This window comes from Schistocerca cancellata, chromosome 6 (assembly GCF_023864275.1).
Source record: "Schistocerca cancellata isolate TAMUIC-IGC-003103 chromosome 6, iqSchCanc2.1, whole genome shotgun sequence".
Taxonomy (NCBI): Eukaryota; Metazoa; Arthropoda; class Insecta; order Orthoptera; family Acrididae; genus Schistocerca; species Schistocerca cancellata.
The window spans coordinates 438,140,561-438,157,990 of NC_064631.1; the positions used below are offsets into that span (position 1 = coordinate 438,140,561).

General features: G+C 43.4%; 1 protein-coding gene across 1 annotated transcript in view; it reads right to left on the bottom strand.

Annotated features, from left to right (window-relative positions):
- Nucleotides 1–17,430, bottom strand: part of LOC126088372 (urocanate hydratase-like) — a 398,618-nt gene that overhangs the window by 169,900 nt on the left and 211,288 nt on the right. The window contains exon 10 of the mRNA XM_049906510.1: nt 4,045–4,160. Within this exon, the coding sequence (XP_049762467.1) occupies nt 4,045–4,160 (116 nt within the window). The remainder of the gene's footprint in view (nt 1–4,044; nt 4,161–17,430) is intronic.

Sequence of the window (17,430 nt, forward strand, 5' to 3'; positions counted from 1 at the left end):
GTGGTCAAATACAACAGCTGCACCTGCAGGCTTGTCTAGCATCTGCATTTATGTACAAGCATGCGTTTCTCGCGGTGTTTCCATTTTTTGTCCAACATCTGTGAATGTCCCACGATAGATTACCAAAGAAGCTAGGGCACTTTGTGTTGTGTCATACTAAAATACACTCGCTGACACAACGGTGGGTTCGTTGGTTTGCTCTGAGAAGAGATTGAGTGGATCTGTTACGTACAGAATATTAGTTCACTATATTACGATATAGATATGGAGATTTATTTAACAGTCTATCATCCATTTCCATAGGAAAGTTCTGCGAATTTACAGCTCAGTCTGAATATTAAAGTTCACTTGACGCAATCAAATGTACAAGACTCTTCACTTGAAGAATAATTCACATAATGTTCACATTAATTTCTGCCTAAGACATTTAATATGAAGGGCTGATTTCAATAGTGGTACAAGTCCATTTTTGTTCATTTTGAGATACAGAGTCCTAAAGTTAAATGAGCGCTGAAACATCTGCAGATGAGATACCAGAAATATTCAAGCATATTGCTTCTTGCTAGAGATGAACCTTTCTTTCTGTTTGTTTGGATCATTAATTTGAGAAGCATTATAGGCAGAAAAGTGTAGGTATTGGACTTGTACCAATATTTAAATAAGCCCTTCATATATAGGTTACTCGCTTATGACGATGCTGTCGCCTTGATCGTAGACTGTGAAGTGGGGTGAGTATTTCCTTGCTCAGTGTCGTAGCAGAGCTCTAGGAGGCGTGGCCACGCCAGCGTTTCTCTTTCGTCGCTGTGGGAGGCAGCGACTATACTCTTCTGTGGTTTCGTTTCGACGTACCTACCTTGCTTCTGCAGCTTCGGACGGCACCAAAATTCGCTACATGTTATTGCTACGTATCAGTGTCCTACGGGTAAAGTGGAGCCTGATAGTTGTTTACCGAATATTTATAATTACAGTTTGCATTTCTAGATTGTGCTGATCTGCACCGCTCCGTGTAGGCGCAAAAGATTACTTCGCGCCTGCAGATATGCAACCCAACAAAGAGAACTGGGCAGCGGGCTGCTTCCCCGCCTTCCCGAACAGTTCGTGTCTATGAATTTCACTCACGTATTAGCTTTTGCTGCGTCACAAATGGTGTCCATATCGGGCGCCTGTAACGTGAGTTAAAATCTTGGAGAGATACTGCATCCACAGAGTCAGTCTGTTTTCTGTGTCCTGTATTCTTTGTGCAGTAATCTTCGGGAGCACCGATGGTAGCTACGAATAACCTTTGTATCCCATCTTTCTACAGGTTGGAAAACGAAAGAACGGGAAATATTTTTTTCATGTTATTTCTTCTGACTGACATTAATTAGAATAAGCATACATTGTCTCGACCCCGAAAAAAACGGATAGTTAAAGGATTAATATTGTTAGCAATCCAATTGGAGATAAACCTTTTGAGAGAAGAAGGGAAAGCAAACATAAAAGACTTTTAAATTAATTAAGCAAGTCACTCGCTAAAGCTAGGATACGTCAGGTGAAATTATTTGGTAATAAGAAATAAAAACTGTGGAGAGAGAGAGATGCCAAGAACTATGGAGTTCGCAGGAGGAATGTCCAGAGCTGCATTAAAATATTGATGAGAAACGAAATACCTTTAAAAAATAAAGCTGCGTTATTTTTCACTCAAAAAATTTACGAATCTGTCTTCTCCAAATTGTCAGTGGAATATTATCACGACGTAAAAGGAAACGACTCTGTTCTCATTACTAATGAACTACTGGTCGTGGCATGGTGTAATATGACCCACCAATATCTGTCCACTCAATAACAATGGATGAACCATTCACTACAGATCAGTTCTTGTGCTCCGCTGGAGGGGAAAAATGGAGGAACCCCTGGAATTCTCGTGGAAAAGAAAATGCACAAAGGTTTTGAGAAAGGGAGAAAGGAGTTGAAGGTGGTCACCACTAACTGGACATATTTGGTAAATGCACAAATTTGCAACACAAGTCTCAGTCCTTTATTCTCAAACACTGTGCACGACAAAGTTTTGCGTGTACTGGACGTCCTCTGCCAGTTATGATGTAATCAAATCTAGTGCACATTAGGAATCTTTCGATACCAGTGGCTTTAGATATGTAAATGTCCTACTTTGTGCATTACTGCTTTCATTCGATATGACTGGAAGATTTTGGAAGTTTATTGAAAAGAAACATCAATACCTACATTTAATTATCAAGTTATTTACAATATTTTCACTAAATTTTGTTACATTTACGTAAAAATTATGTATAAAGTCAAATTAAGTACCGTCGTTGTCCATAGTGTAATTGATTAGATTCTTTGCGTAAAATTGTAATCCCTATGATATCTCTTGCTTGGTGGAAAGAATGGTCACATCAGTGAAGGGGTGGGTAATGAGGAGGCGCCATACCGAACGGATTCTCTTGATTTAACTAGAACAAAATCAGCTGACGAATAGTGTTAAATTCAACCATCGTGCGCGCTAGTATTATTGGAAATTGTTAATTAGCAGTCATGTGAAATGGTAGCGTTAGGTGTGTCGAAGAAGAGTAGTAAAACGCGTCTCGAGCTGTTGCTAAATTTTTTATTTGAAGGGATCGACAGCTTGACGGATCAAAATCGTGTTCCACTGAGTTCATGCGGATTCCGTAATAAAGATGTTTTGTCGAAAATCTGACATGGTAGGTTCATGGTTGTGTAAAAATATAGGTTAAATCTTACAAGAATTAAAAACGGCATCCAAACATTGCTAATAATTCAGTTTATTATGAACGTATGGCGCCTTCGTTGGTCTAAAGTCGAGAGGTTTATCATTAAACGGCTTTTCACATTCAATATTACGTACGCTTGCTTTTTCGAGGCATGCTGTCGCTGCATGCACTCTACCTGAAAAAAAAAATGAGGAACCCAGAAGATATAGTCCCATGTCAATGTAGCAGTGTACACAAACACGCCATCGGGGGATATGGAAATGATTAAATCTCTGTCAGTAGAGAAACAACTGCCAGATTGCATTAGTGTTGTTCGTGTTCAGCGTTGTTATCATTCCTGGGAGGGTATATAAGGAGTGTAAACGGCGTCAGATGTTGAGTGATCACTGTGAAGTACACGGAGATGCAGCGTACTCGTGTGAGAAAGCGCTGTCAGCACCGTAGAGGGTTTGAAAGAGGTCTCCATTTGGCCAGCTGGCTGAATAGTGCAATGTCCAAATTTGTGAGGCTTTTAGATGTAACAGTGGTCCGATGTAAGACTGCAGGTGAACGTGGGGGCAGGGACCACGTCTGACCGTCACAACGGAAGATCGCTGTTTTGTGCACCAAGCACATTGTAGGCCCATCACGTCTGCTTCTTCCATACAAGCAGTGACTCCATGCAAAATTCTGTGCCATTTCGCACAGTTGGTCAGAGAGTGGTAGCAACCAGACTAGGGAATTAACATCCACGTGTAGAATGCCGTTGACGCTGCTACACGAACGACTGGCTTTCGAGTGTTGCCGTGGCCAGTAGGCACGGACTGCTGTTGAATGGCGTCGCACTGTGTTCAACGACGAATCGCTGTTTTGCACAATCCTGGATGAGCATCATCGCAAGCTTGTCGGCGACTTCGTGGGAGGTCCCAGTCATCCAATCTCTATTGAGAGACGTATGAAAATGAACTGCCCGCTTCAGTAACGTCGTTATTATCAGAGAAGAATTGGAAGTGTATAAATAGACACATTTTTAGTTATTCTGGAACTCCACCATCATATGAAGCTACTAGTTAAACGTGCAAAATCTTATGTCAAATATTAATAATAAAGATAAAAGACCTTCACTTTCGTCAACGTGTTCTCTTGGTGCACCACGCAATCTCTAAACTTGCTCGGGAGAAATATGCAACAACGTCGATAAGCAATTGATAGAAATATGTTTTCCATGGCATACAGCTTTCCTCTAGGTGATTAGCAATGACAGTTGCAGTCATACTCTATAGCTAGAGTCAGTAGCATTGTTATCAGCTTATATGCGACAGCAATTAGTTACCTTTCAGCAGAGTCTCCAGTTCATCGATTGCGAGCTTGTCCGTGGTCTGCAGGTCGCTCTCCAGCCCAGATGTGCACACCCAGCGGAAAGGCCCGAATCCCAGCGAGAATATGTCCCTGTGCAGTGGAAAAGCACCGTTGAGCAACTGTTAGGAAAGTCCCTACCTAGATTAAGTAAAATAAAATTGTTTGTACATTACACATGGAAATCCTTGCACCAAGAAATTGCACTGAACTATATCATGATCACACCTTGCACAAACGTAGGAGAAATGACGGAAGAGGCTATGAGCGCTCCGGCGGTTTTATTTTGTCACTCTCAGTGCTTGACTCGTTCTTATATCATAGGGCTCGGTCATGCGTCGTTGTTATAAAACCCAACAGTTAATTACAGAATTGATCCTTTACTCTTTTAAGTAAACAGAGAAGTTTGCGAATAATGTGTAAATAAGAGAAACTATTACATAAATCCTGTTAGATTAATAATGTTCACGAAACCAGTGGATTACAGTTTAAGGCAAATAAATGTTTATTCAATAATATTCACACATTTAGGAACGATGGCCTCATATAAACTACAGATTCAAATAAAAACTATTAAACAGTAACTAATGCGCGTAGTGCGAGCACAGCATACAGAAATGATTAAACTATAACTGATGTTTGCAGTGCGAGCAGAGAATCCAGTACAGAAATATGTGCGAGCACGCTTCATTTAACTGCATTAATTCACGAAAATCGGAAACAAACACTCGAAGTTTGAAAGCGCAGCTTCCAAATATTCAAATGGTTCAAATGGCTCTGAGCACTATGGGACTCAACTGCTGAGGTCATTAGTCCCCTAGAACTTAGAACTACTTAAACCTAACTAACTTAAGGACAACACACACATCCATGCCCGAGGCAGGATTCGAACCGGCGACCGTAGCGGTCTTGACTGCAGCGCCTTTAACCGCACGGCCACTCCGGCCGGCTTTCCAAATATTAATCGCGACATAAACTAAAGTTCTTATCCACACTAACCACTGCGAAAACATGCAACAGATCCATCAAACATGAGTATAATAATAACTGCAGAAAATAATTGCAGTTCACAGCTGCCTCAAATCGTGTAAACAAAGTTGAAGTTCGTAATGTCACGCAAAATCAACCACCGAAAACACAGACATGTAATCTAAGTCCAGTGATCAGTTAAGTACGGAACTCGCTTTCAGAAAATTATTCCACGACCAACGACCAACGAAAAGCTGAGGTACATAACTTTGCACTCACAAAATTATTCCAAGGCCAACGAAAAAGTTAAAGAATGTCAGTCACGCAGCTGCTTGGACGCGCTGTTCTCTCGACCGAGTACATCTATATCTACATCTACACCTACAGCTACCCCTATTCTCGACAAGCCGCTTCACGGTGCGTGGTGGAGGGCACTTCGTCGACCGCAGTTAGCTGTCGACTATCCCGTTCCAATCGAGAATAGTAAAAGAAGCTGGAGAATTGAACAGACAAAACAACGTGTATCTGGAAAGTATTATGAAAAGCATTTCGTACTCAATAGGATAGGCACTTCTACAGGGTTTTGCAACATTTGATGGCAAGAATGACGTTGTGTAAGAAAGAGAAGTCAATATTCAAAGATATGTTCTTGAATTAGTTATTGTTAGTCTCTTGTAAAAATTTTAAGATATGGTATATGATTTTTGTAGACTAAGGTACTACTAATTAAAATATTAATGGTGTATTTATTAATGACACTTGAAACAAAAAATTTCTTATTGGCTCTTAGTAAGTTCTTTAGGACGTTCTTAATAATGGTATCAGAACACCTTTTCCAGTGTTAGAATACAAAAAGAGATACATTGTTTTTTAAATTCTCCTGACAAATAAGGGATTCGGCACTTATAACGTTTGATATTTCCACACTTTATTTGTAGACTGAAGCAATATATCGGTTCACTCTTTTAAGGAAGCATGCTTTAGGAATTTCGGGATTTCTAGAAATAAGAAAAGACGATTACAAAGGAAGTTGAATAGATGACGTCACAAATTACTCAGAAGCAACATGGATGAACAGAGCTGAAGACTGGAACGCAGTGCAACGTTTAGATGAAACCTTTATCCAGAAATGGATGTCAGATGGATGTGGTTTGTGATGATTATGGTTTTGATTGTGACGGTTTATACAATGGGCTTCGCAGCACGCTAGTCGTGTTGATGAGCGCTCATCGCCGAGCTGCACAGGTCTGTGTGAACAGGCGTTTTTGTGTCATATTCATTATTCACAAATATATTTTCGTTAAAGAATTGCCTTTTTATCTCTCTTGTTTTTTAACCACGTGACGAGCAGGCAGATAATGAAGCGACACAGAATTACTGAGAGCACTAATTGACAGCACAATTCACGAAGCCTCAATTTGTTTTTACTGTTTTACTATTTGGAGCTCTGATATCTGCAATGCGCTTACATTTCATGTTAATATTTGGTGACCTATCTTTTAATAATTTACGTATCTCATCAAATATTTACCTGATGCAATAGATACAGGGACTAAATGAGTGCCTGCGAAAATATATTTAACTTCCATAAGCTTTGCTTTACTTATGGATTTTATTTTATGTATACTAATATACCTCTCTATATGGGTTCTAATATTAATAGTTCTGTTAGCCAGTTGCGCTAAAATATTGTAGGTATTTTCTACATGAGAAAAATGTCACCGATTACCTCACTTGACGTGTTCAGTTTAATGCCAGACCGCGCAGGTGGGAGGCGTAATCAACATAGACATAACTGAACTATATCTTCTCAGTACTCGAGCTGCGTTATTTCTAATAACTAATGGTAGACACGTTTCTGTCTGAAAGAGTCATCAAAGAGAACTTAACGAACGGGAACGGGTCAGATCCTAGAACACACAACTTTCGGCAGTTCGTCAAACAGATATCACTAAACTTGTATTTATTCATGTCTGCTGCTGACGGCGTTACAGTGGAGTAGTACCGTCAGAAAAGGCTAATCCGAATCACCCAACTGGTAGGTCATAGGAGCTGACTGATAGAAACTCCCAGTTTTATAGCGCGTAGCACGAACCAGTTGTCAGACCGCTATACATCTACATCTACTCTCAGCAAGCCATTTTTGGGTGTGTGGTGGAGAAGATTTTGTCTACCACTGCCATTTCTCCACTTTCCACTTCCAGACGCCACGACTGGTTCCCCTTATTCCGCCTCAGTTACACTATGTGGGCGATTGCTGCGCAAAGACTGTCTCCACGTACGCATACACCATCATTACTCTACCACGCAAACATTTGGGGTTACACTCGTCTGGTATGAGACGTTCCCAGGGGGTCCACTAGGGTCCGAACTGCTCAATAGCCCTGGCTTCGGTGTGGGGCGGCGGTGGGGTGAGTGGACTGCTGTAGCCTGTTGTGGGATTGTAAACCACTGAGGCCTATGGCGGGGACGCAGACTCTCCGTCGTTTCTAGGTCCCCAGTCCCATACAACACAATACAATACAGTCGTACAGACATACCGTCGTTTAACTGTCGCCCACAGTAATAGGCATCCATGGCGTCGAGAAGCAGCAGGATGAGTCAGAAACAACTAAGTGCCAAGTCTGTACAGAATCCCAGTTCGGTTTTACAGAAAGGCCTCTACAGCATTGTCCCCCTATTTAACTTGCATTTATCGTGAATCTCTTGCTCAGCTCATGTCCCAAGCAACTGCAAAAAAGCGCAAGTGACTCCTCTATATAAAAACTGTAAATGAACTGACCAATGTCCTTAACATCGATTTTATGCAAAAATTTGAGCATATTATAAGTTTAAATATGATAAATTTCTTTGAGACAGAAAAACTGTTCTCCTACAATTTGTTTTATGCCGTCAATGCTCGTTAGCTGGTTCAAAAATGGTTCAAATGGCTCTGAGCACTATTCGACTTAACTTCTTAGGTCATCAGTCCCCTAGAACTTAGTACTACTTAAACCTAACTAACCTAAGGACATCACACACATCCATGCCCGAGGCAGGATTCGAACCTGCGACCGTAGCGGTCGCGCGGTTCCAGACTGTAGCGCCTAGAACCGCTCGGCCACTCCGACCGGCTCGTTAGCTGGTTCCGGAAAGTTACTCCTAAGTAATTTACCGCTGTTACTATTTCCAGGGCTGATGACCAATAGTGTAATCGAAGAGTAATGGATATCTTCGGCTAATTATGTGAAATGCGTTATGCCTAGGTATTTTACAGTAGTTACTGTTGACAGTGATCTGTTATCAATAGTATAATCGATAACGAGTGGATTTCTCTTCCTGTTTACGCACAATATGTTACATTTCCTTCCGTTCAGGATCAAATGCCAGTCCCTGTACCAGTCATCTGTTCCCTGCAGTTTTCCTGCAATTCGCTACAATTTTCTGGCTTTGCAGACTTCCTAAGGACAACAAAATCACTTTCGAAAAACTCCATGGAGCTTTCTACGTTATCCGCTTGGTCATTTATACACACTGTAAACAGTGACGCTCCTGTCACACTTGCTTAGAGAGGGCTCACTCCCGAAACTACGTTTACATGTCTGTTTTGTTCCGGTAAGAGTGGCGTGTTGAATTCTGTCAGTAGGGAAGTCCCGATTCCAATCAGAAGCAACTATTTTATTCACTAAACGACAACGAGGAACTGCATGAAATGCCTTCCTGAAGTCGTGAGCTGTCAGGTAGCAGCAGAATATCCATGAGGCTGTTCGCGGAGGATGTTGCTATACTCGTCTATAGGTAAGCCGCGACGCCAGAAAATTGTAGAAAATTCGGAAATATCTGTAGATACACGTCGGCCGTTGCAGGGAGTAGTACGTAATTTTTAAACATGAATAGTCGCAAGCGCAAAATATCTTGGATTATGAGTCCAGATCGACAAAAAGTGGAGTGACTTCATAGAGGGTGTCATAGGACAAGCAGGTGACAGAGATATTCATTGGAAGAACCCTGAGGCCATGTAAAGTTGCCACGGAAGAGATGGCACGCCAGTGCCTCATTTGGACGATCCTTGAGTATTGCTTATCAGTTTGAAACACTAACGAGATTAGATAATTAGGGGAGACAGCGAACATCCAATGAAGAGCAGCACGTTTTGTACGAGATTCGTTTAGTAAGTTTGAGAGCATTGAAGAAATATTCATCAAACTACAGTATCAGACGCTGTAAGAGAAACGTTCTGGATCACATAGAAGTTTGTTGATACAATTTTACACGAGCCTAACGCAAAGGGCTCGTTGCCGCGGGTATAAATGGTGGTCGCCCAGCCAGAGTGGTCGTTGGCTAGAACCAGGGAGTTATCGAGTCGGGATCGCTGTAGTGCTGTGTAAGTCCACTATCATTCCACTGTCGTCCTGATAGGACCCCGTGGCAGGACGTCCAGTCGCAGCATTGATAGGCCGGGTATCGATCTGAGATCCTCCCAGCCACGGAGCCACTGGACGCCCTCCAGCGCCAGAGGCTGCCAGCCAGCTAGCTCTGTCCAACGCCAAGCCCGACTGTGCCACCTCGAACCGTAGCTGAGCCAGCATCGCGGGCAGCCTCAGTATGCAGACGTCGCTAGATTGCTGCGGTGCTTTGCTTAATTATACGTAACGACAGCCAGGCTGCGTCACCATTATGCTTCGTGCACCAACGACCGAGAGCATGGTGGAACGCCCTCCTCCTAAACACTGTTGGGTCGTAAGTAGGGGCTACTGCTGCTTGTGACTAACCTGACCAACCATCCTCTACCAGAGAACACTCGCAGCACCCTTCCTGGTAAGAGTCAGGCAACGTATTTCTTACTCCAAACCCACAGTCACAAAATGACCATCATGAGCAAACCAGAGAAATTCGAGCTTACGCGCAAGCTTTAGTGACAGTCTTTATTCTCGTGCAGCAGTTAAATTCGTTCATTGTAGGAGGCAGATGATACAGGTACCGAAAGTTGCTCCATCAAAAGGCGTATGGTACTGATGTAGAGGTAAATTTTCGAATACAATTAGGACAGTATAAACACTTTTAGTGCTGAACAGTGTGCTTCCACAGTGTGCGTACACAGAATCTGAGCTACTGAAGGGAGGGGTTAAAGGACCTCATATTAATTTTGTGATAGGGTACAATTTCTTATCAAACAAAAACTTAGGACTAATGAGAAACTGTTTTTATTAATAAAATATTATTGGGTTTCAGCTGCGTCAAAGTGGTTAACTACCCACGAGTTTTCGGCAGATATCTCCCCTGCCATTGTCAAGTGGTTGACCGTGGTGTGCATGCCGCTGTCGTGCTTGTATAGTCGCGCCGTCGACAGTGACGTCATTGGTGCTCGGTCCCGCACCATGTATGTAGTGTTTTGGTGCCCCGACTGCCGTGCCCTTTTCAACTCTCCAATCAGAGGATCCCAGCCCATACTAAGCTGCCATCCACCGTCGTTACTGAAGGTGTCTGATATTTTGATTTCCATTGCTTCATTTGCTTCTCTATCACAGAAGCCGTTGGTCCGTTTAGTAATAAAAGTCTCGTCGAATGCAGTTCGGTGTCCTTTTTGCAGTGCATGTTCCTCCACAGCTGATTTTTCGGAATAGCGTAGGCGGAAACACCTTTCACGTTTTATGCGGCACTACTGAATAGTGCGGACATCTCACCGACATAAAACTGCCTACATCCACCCGGTATTTTGTATATTCCAGGTGTTCTGAGGCTTATATCGTCTTTACTGGCTGCATTAGTTGCCGAATCTTTGCTGGGGGCCTGACGATTGTGTCTGTTTTATGCCTCTTCAGGAGCTGGCTAATCTTCCCTGTTCTTGAGCCAGTTGGGAGGACTTCGGAACTTATCAAAGGGTAATCGCTGGAAGAAACTATTATTAAGAACCTTCTCCCTCAGGTGTCCAGACCACCCACGTTCTACGGTCTGCCAAACGAACGTAAGCAGGGTACACCTGTAAGATGTATAGCGAGCACCACCGGATCGCCAACCTACAGACTTGTAAATCATTTGGCCAGCCTCCTTTCGATGGTGGACTCTGTGTGCACCATATAAAGAATACGGCAGACTTCATTCATCGATTTAAACGTCTACGTCTTGATGAAGGAGATGATATGGTTAGTTTTGATGTGGTATCCCTATTCACGTGCGTACCCATCACAGGCACTATAGCTTTGCTGTCCCGGCTCTTTGACGACACTATCGCGGATTTACTTTAGCATACCCTGACGTTATTGTATGGTGGAAAACATTTCAGCCAAACCGACGGCGTCGAGAAGGAAAGTCCATTAGCTTCAGCTGTAGTCAGTCTCTATATTGAGCATTTCGAGCACATCGCCTTGGACACTGCTTCTGAAAGCCGAGTTGTAATTATCGCTACGTCGATCATATCTTCGTCATACGGTCTCACGGACATGAAAGGCTGGAATAATTCCTGGAACACATCAACAACATCCACGACCACGTAAACTTCACGATGGAAGTAGAGAAGGACGGTTCCTTGCCGTTCCTGGACATCACCGTCCGCCGTACACTCAATGGGTATCTCGGTCAGAGCGTCTACGGCGTGCCCACCCACACTAATCGGTATCTGCACGCCACCAGCTACCAGCACCCAGCACAGAAATGGCCACTTCTGAGGAATTTGTAGAGCAAGCTGAAACTGTCTCTTACGCCGAAAACCTGACGAGGGAACTGAGCCACTTACGTAAAGTTTTCAAGGGAAACGATTACAACAGTTGAATTTCGCATGGAATTTCATCTAAGTAGAAAGTACAGTAGAATGTTTTTACTGTTTCGTGGCTCAATAACAGGGAAGGTTAGCTGGCTTCTGAAAAGGCATAAAATCGACACAGACTTTAGGCCCCCCGACAGAGATGCGGCAACTAATGAAGCCTGTGAAAGACGCTCTAGACATCACAATACCTGAAATATACAAAATATCGTGTGGATGTGTCGGTCATTTGTCGGCATTATTGAATAGAGCCGTACGAAAGGCGTTTCCGCCTACGCTATTCCGAAAAATCAATTGTAGCAGAACATGCACTGCAAAACAGACACCCAATTGCATTCCATGGGACTTTTGTTACTAAACGCACCGGCTGCTTCTGGGATAGTTTAATAAATGAGTCAACGGAGATCAAAATATCGGGCAACACCCTCAATAAGAAAATTACAGCTGAGTGCGTCCTCAGGTCCTGTGATTGGAGAGTTAAGGCGGGTGCGGCGGCCGCGACATCAAAACATTATCATACCTTGTGTGGTATCGAGCACCAATGACGTCATTGTCGACGTCGTGGCTATATAAGCATGGCAGCGGATCCACATCACAGTCAACCACTTAGCAATGGTAGACGAGATATTTGCCGAAAGCTATTGAGTAGTTAACCACTTGACACGGCTTGAAACCTGAGAATATTTGATTAATGGGTATCGTCGCGAAATCATGCATTCAGCTGATGTTATTAGTAGGTATCTATTATGTACACCGAAGAGCCAAAGAAACTGGTACAGCTACCTAATATCGTGTAGGGACCTCGCGAACACGCAGAAGTGCCGCAACACGACGTTGCATGAACTCGACTAATGTCTGAAGTAGTGCTCGAGGGAACTGACACCGTGAATCCCGCAGGGCTGTCCATAAATAGGTACGAATACGACGGGTTGGAGATCTCTTCAGAACAGCACTTTGCAAGGCATCCCAGATATGCTAAATAATGATCGTGTCTCGGAAGTGTAAGTGTTCAAACTCAGAAGAGTGTTCCTGGAGCCATTTTATAGCAATTCTGGACCTGTGGAGTGTCGCATTGTCCTGCTGGAATCGTCCAAGTCCTTCAGAATGCACAATGGACATGAGTGGATGCAGGTGATCAGACACGATACTTACGTACGTGTCACCTGTCAGAGTCATATCTAGACGTTTCAGGGGTCCCATGGTCCCATATCACTCTTACTGCACACGGCCAACACCATTACAGAGCCTCCACCAGCTTGAACAGTCCCCTGCTGACATGCACGGTCCATGCATTCATGAGATTGTCTCCATACCCATACACGCCCAACAGCTCGATACAGTTTGAAACGAAACTCGTCCGACCAGGCAACATGTTTCCTGTCTTCAACAGTCCAATGTCGGTGTTGACGGTCCCAGGCGAGACGTAAAGCTTTGTGTCATGCAGTTGTCAATGGTACACGAGTGGTTCGAACGCTGACACTTGTTGATGGGCCAGCACTGAAATCTGTAGCAATTTGTGGAAGCGTTGCATTTCTGTCACGTTCAATGATTCTCTTCAGTCGTTGTTGGTCCTATTCTTGCAGGATGTTTTTCCGGCCGGGGCGATGTCGGATATTTGAAGTATTGCCGGATTCCTGATATTCGAGGTACGATCGTGAAATGGTCGTACGGGAAAATCCCCACTTCTTCGCTATCTCGGAGGTGCTGTGTCCCATCACTCGTTCGCCGACTATAACACCATGTTCAAATTCCCTTAAATCTTGATAAGTTGCGATTGTAGCAGCAGTAGCCGATCTAACAACTGCGCCAAACACTTGTCTTATATAGGCGTTGCCCACCTCAGGGCCGTATTCTGCCTCTTTACGTATGTCTGTATTTGAATACGCATGCCTATACCAGTTTCTTTGGCGCTTCAGTGCATATAATGCTAAGTTGGAAGAGTGTAGTTTGTTTGAGATTTGTGCATATTATTTTGTTACCTGTATACACTCGTTGCTAGTCAATACCCAACATATATTCTGACTTACATCAAATTGATACTGAACTGATTTGTTTGTCTATGTAGCGAAGATTATAAGTTTTTAAACTTCCTGGCAGATTAAAACTGTGTGCCAGGCCGGACCTTGAACCCGAACCTTGCCTGTTGCGGGAAATTTTCTGACCGACTGAGCAATCGGGGTGCGATTCACGACCCACCCTCACAGCTCCACTTCCACCAGCACTTTTCTCTATCTGTCGGGTCTAGCACTGGGAGAAAGGATATTCCCGGGAAATGGCTTAGTCACAGCCTAAGGGATTGTTTCCAGAATGAATTTTCACTTTGTATCAGATAATGCGCTGGTGTGGAACTCCTTGGTAAATTAAAAGTAACATGTTTTAAACAGGAACCCACGTTCAGTGCAGGGCATCTATAAAGTTCCGCCATAATTTAAAAAAATGATGACTTGGAAACTATTAGAGATAGTGAATCGTGTTTGGTTGTCAACGTTTAAACAGTTCAAATGGCTCTGAGCACTATGCGACTTAACTTCTGAGGTCTTCAGTCGCCTAGAACTTAGAAGTAATTAAACCTAACTAACCTAAGGACATCACACACATCCATGCCCGAAGCAGGATTCGAATCTGCGACCGTAGCGGTCGCCCGGCTCCAGACTGTAGCGCCTAGAACCGCACGGCCACTCCGGCCGGCTGTTTAAACAGTTTCTTCTTTGTTGCAGATTTGACCTGGAGTGCATAAAAATGGCGACAGACCAGGAGAGGGCGCAATACGTCAAATATTATGCATACCGACACAATACATGCGAACACATTCGTGATAGGTTGAAGTTTAATGTTCGGTGTGACCTAGACAAGGCAACGTAACAGGTGCCTTTTGCTTCCCGGAGACAACTATGTCGAGAAATGTTTACCTGAGCAGCTTGAGCAGTTCCTGCTACCACAGATCGAAGTGCAACAGCTGCCTCTCATCTTCCAGTATGATGGAGTATCCCCACGAAGGACTTTGTGTGTGTCGGAGGTACTGAATGACACATTTCCTGAGAGGTGGACTAGTCGTGATGGCCACCGCGCTCTTTCGAAGTCATTCCATTAGGCTTCTTTTTGTGGGATTGCGTTAGAGATCGAATTTGCATGAAACCAGTCAATGACATTGCTACCCTTCCTGCACGAATCAATGAAGCGACCGGAACTGTTGATGCTGCAATGCTGAACCGCAGAACTCAAATACAGCGTCGATGTTTTTTTTTTTTTGTTGTTGTTGTGGTTTTAGAGCGCAAAACTGCTACGGTCATTAGCGCCCTTACAGCGTCGATGTTCTACGAGCAACTAGTGAGGCTTGCACTGTTATTCTGGCCTAACAGAAAAAGTTTGAGAGTTGCTAAAGCTTTTTCAACAAACTGCTGTATCTCTAACAGTTTCGAAGTTATACTTTTATTAAATGATAGCAGCACTTTATGGGCACCTTGCTTCATGTCGCGTGAACATCTTATTTGCGAACAGAGATATGTTTGTTGTTTCCGCTTGTTTGCCACTGCTGGCTTTCCAGCTTTGACACTTCTTCCGTCTAAATTCTGCGAGTGTCGCCTAACGTCTTCACATGTTGGTATACTTTTCTTTTACAACGCTTCCTCTTATGTCTCATTATAAATCTGCAAATTTGTTAAATGCTACGTATTTCTATGTTTTGTTGTGCTTTTAAAGTGTTCTTGTTATGATCTTATTAATATTTGCTTCCTCTCGCCCATCCTCACTGTAACCAGTCCCTCCCCTGTCTAAGCACTGCCTCTTCACATGTCTCACCAGCCTATATCTGTGTACCTCCGACACCGTAGGTTCGTAAGTTAATACGTTATTTCTATAACCTTCTTAAAATTTGAAAGTGGTTTTATACAACATTATTTATTTTACATTATGTAATTCATACAACGCTACTTTGCATTACTGATGTTTCTGTAACTTATTATCTTTGTACCTTGTTTAAAGATCGTTATGTTTCTTTATTCAAAATATCACTCGAAAATCAACGTGTTTGAAAAGCGAATAAATAAATTGTTTCCAATAAAAACTGAACACTTCGATGAAGAGTGAAAAATGCATTCTGATTATAATTTTATTTGCTGTGAAACCAACTGCTCTTAAATAATATTGTGTATGTGTATGTTTGCGGATTGTGTGTGTGTGTGTGTGTGTGTGTGTGTGTGTGTGTGTGTGGGCGAGCGTGTACGCGTGTGTGTGCGCGCGCGCGCGTTTGTGTGTGTGTGTGTGTGTGTGTGTGTGTGTGTGTGTGTGTGTAAGCTGGCAAAATGTGCGTTATCAGCATAAATTTGCCATAGATACAACGACGCAATGCAGTCACCACGACCCTAGCGTCAAGCTGCGCTGTAACGTCTCCATATGATCATGAGCCTGCTGAGGCCTGACAACTACAAGGGGTGTTGAATAAGTAATGGAACCCATTTCACCTCAAAACAGTTTGGCTTAATTCAGATTTCAATACACCATATTATCCACCACCCGCTCTCCCCTCTTTTGCCCACAAACCCTAATTCTCAACATACTCTCTGTTCAGTGCGACGGCCTTAAGGGCACCTCAATTGGAGGACCTGTATGTCCGTTTGGTATCACACACGTTTGAGTACCCAACTAGTGGACGAGTCCAGTTGAGCAGCGAAGTATTTGATTGGGATCCTTCGAAGACCTCAAATGAGAGTGTCCGCACGTTCCAACACTGCAGCAGTCACAGCTGTGTGCGCAAGCCAGAACGCTGGAGGTTGGACAGGTTTGCAACAGACACCTATCCCAAAGACTCAATGTGGTTTTCTTCAAGTCTCCGTTTTGTTACACATTCATACAATCATTAGCCAGCTGAGGCCTGAAAACTACGAGGGGCGTTGAATAAGTACTGCAAAGTATTTTTTTCTCAAAGCAGTTTGGTTTAATTCAGGATTACAGTACGCTGTATTATGTCCCCCCTCCCCCTCTCCTACCTTTCTTTTGGCAACAAACCCTGTTTTTAAACATAATCTCTGTTCAGTGCGACAGCCTTAAGCCACCTTAATGAGGCGTCTGTATGCCCAGTTGGTAGCACATAACTTTGAGTGCCCCAGCTGGTGGACGAGTGTGTCAGCACTACCAACAGAGACGTCCAGTTGACCAACGAGGTGTTTGACTGTGATCTGTTGATCACCTCGAATGAGTGTGTCCGCCAACATTGGAGCAGTCACTGCTGAGTGCGGCAGCTGGAACGCTGGAGGTCGGAAGGGTTTGCGACAGACGTCTTGCCCGACAGCTCACTGTGCTTTTATTCACTTCCAAGTCTCCGTAGACATTCTGCAAGCGCCTACGAATATCTGCGATACCTTGGTTTTCCGCCAAAAGATACTCAATGACAGCTCTCTGCATCGAACGCACCCCCGTTACAGACGATATTTTGAAGGCTACATACACCCACGATGTCCCACAACAAATTCACCATTTTTTCATACGAAACTTGCCTATAAGAAAAGTGTTGCGTTAGTTATTGAACACCCCTTTGTAGCTAATGGTACAACAAATATGTATCAAATTCAAAAGGTGATCGGTTGCATATTACACCTATATGGACCACCGATATAATTGCTTTTTCTTGGGGTGGAGTGTGGGTGGTGCGAGGGGAGC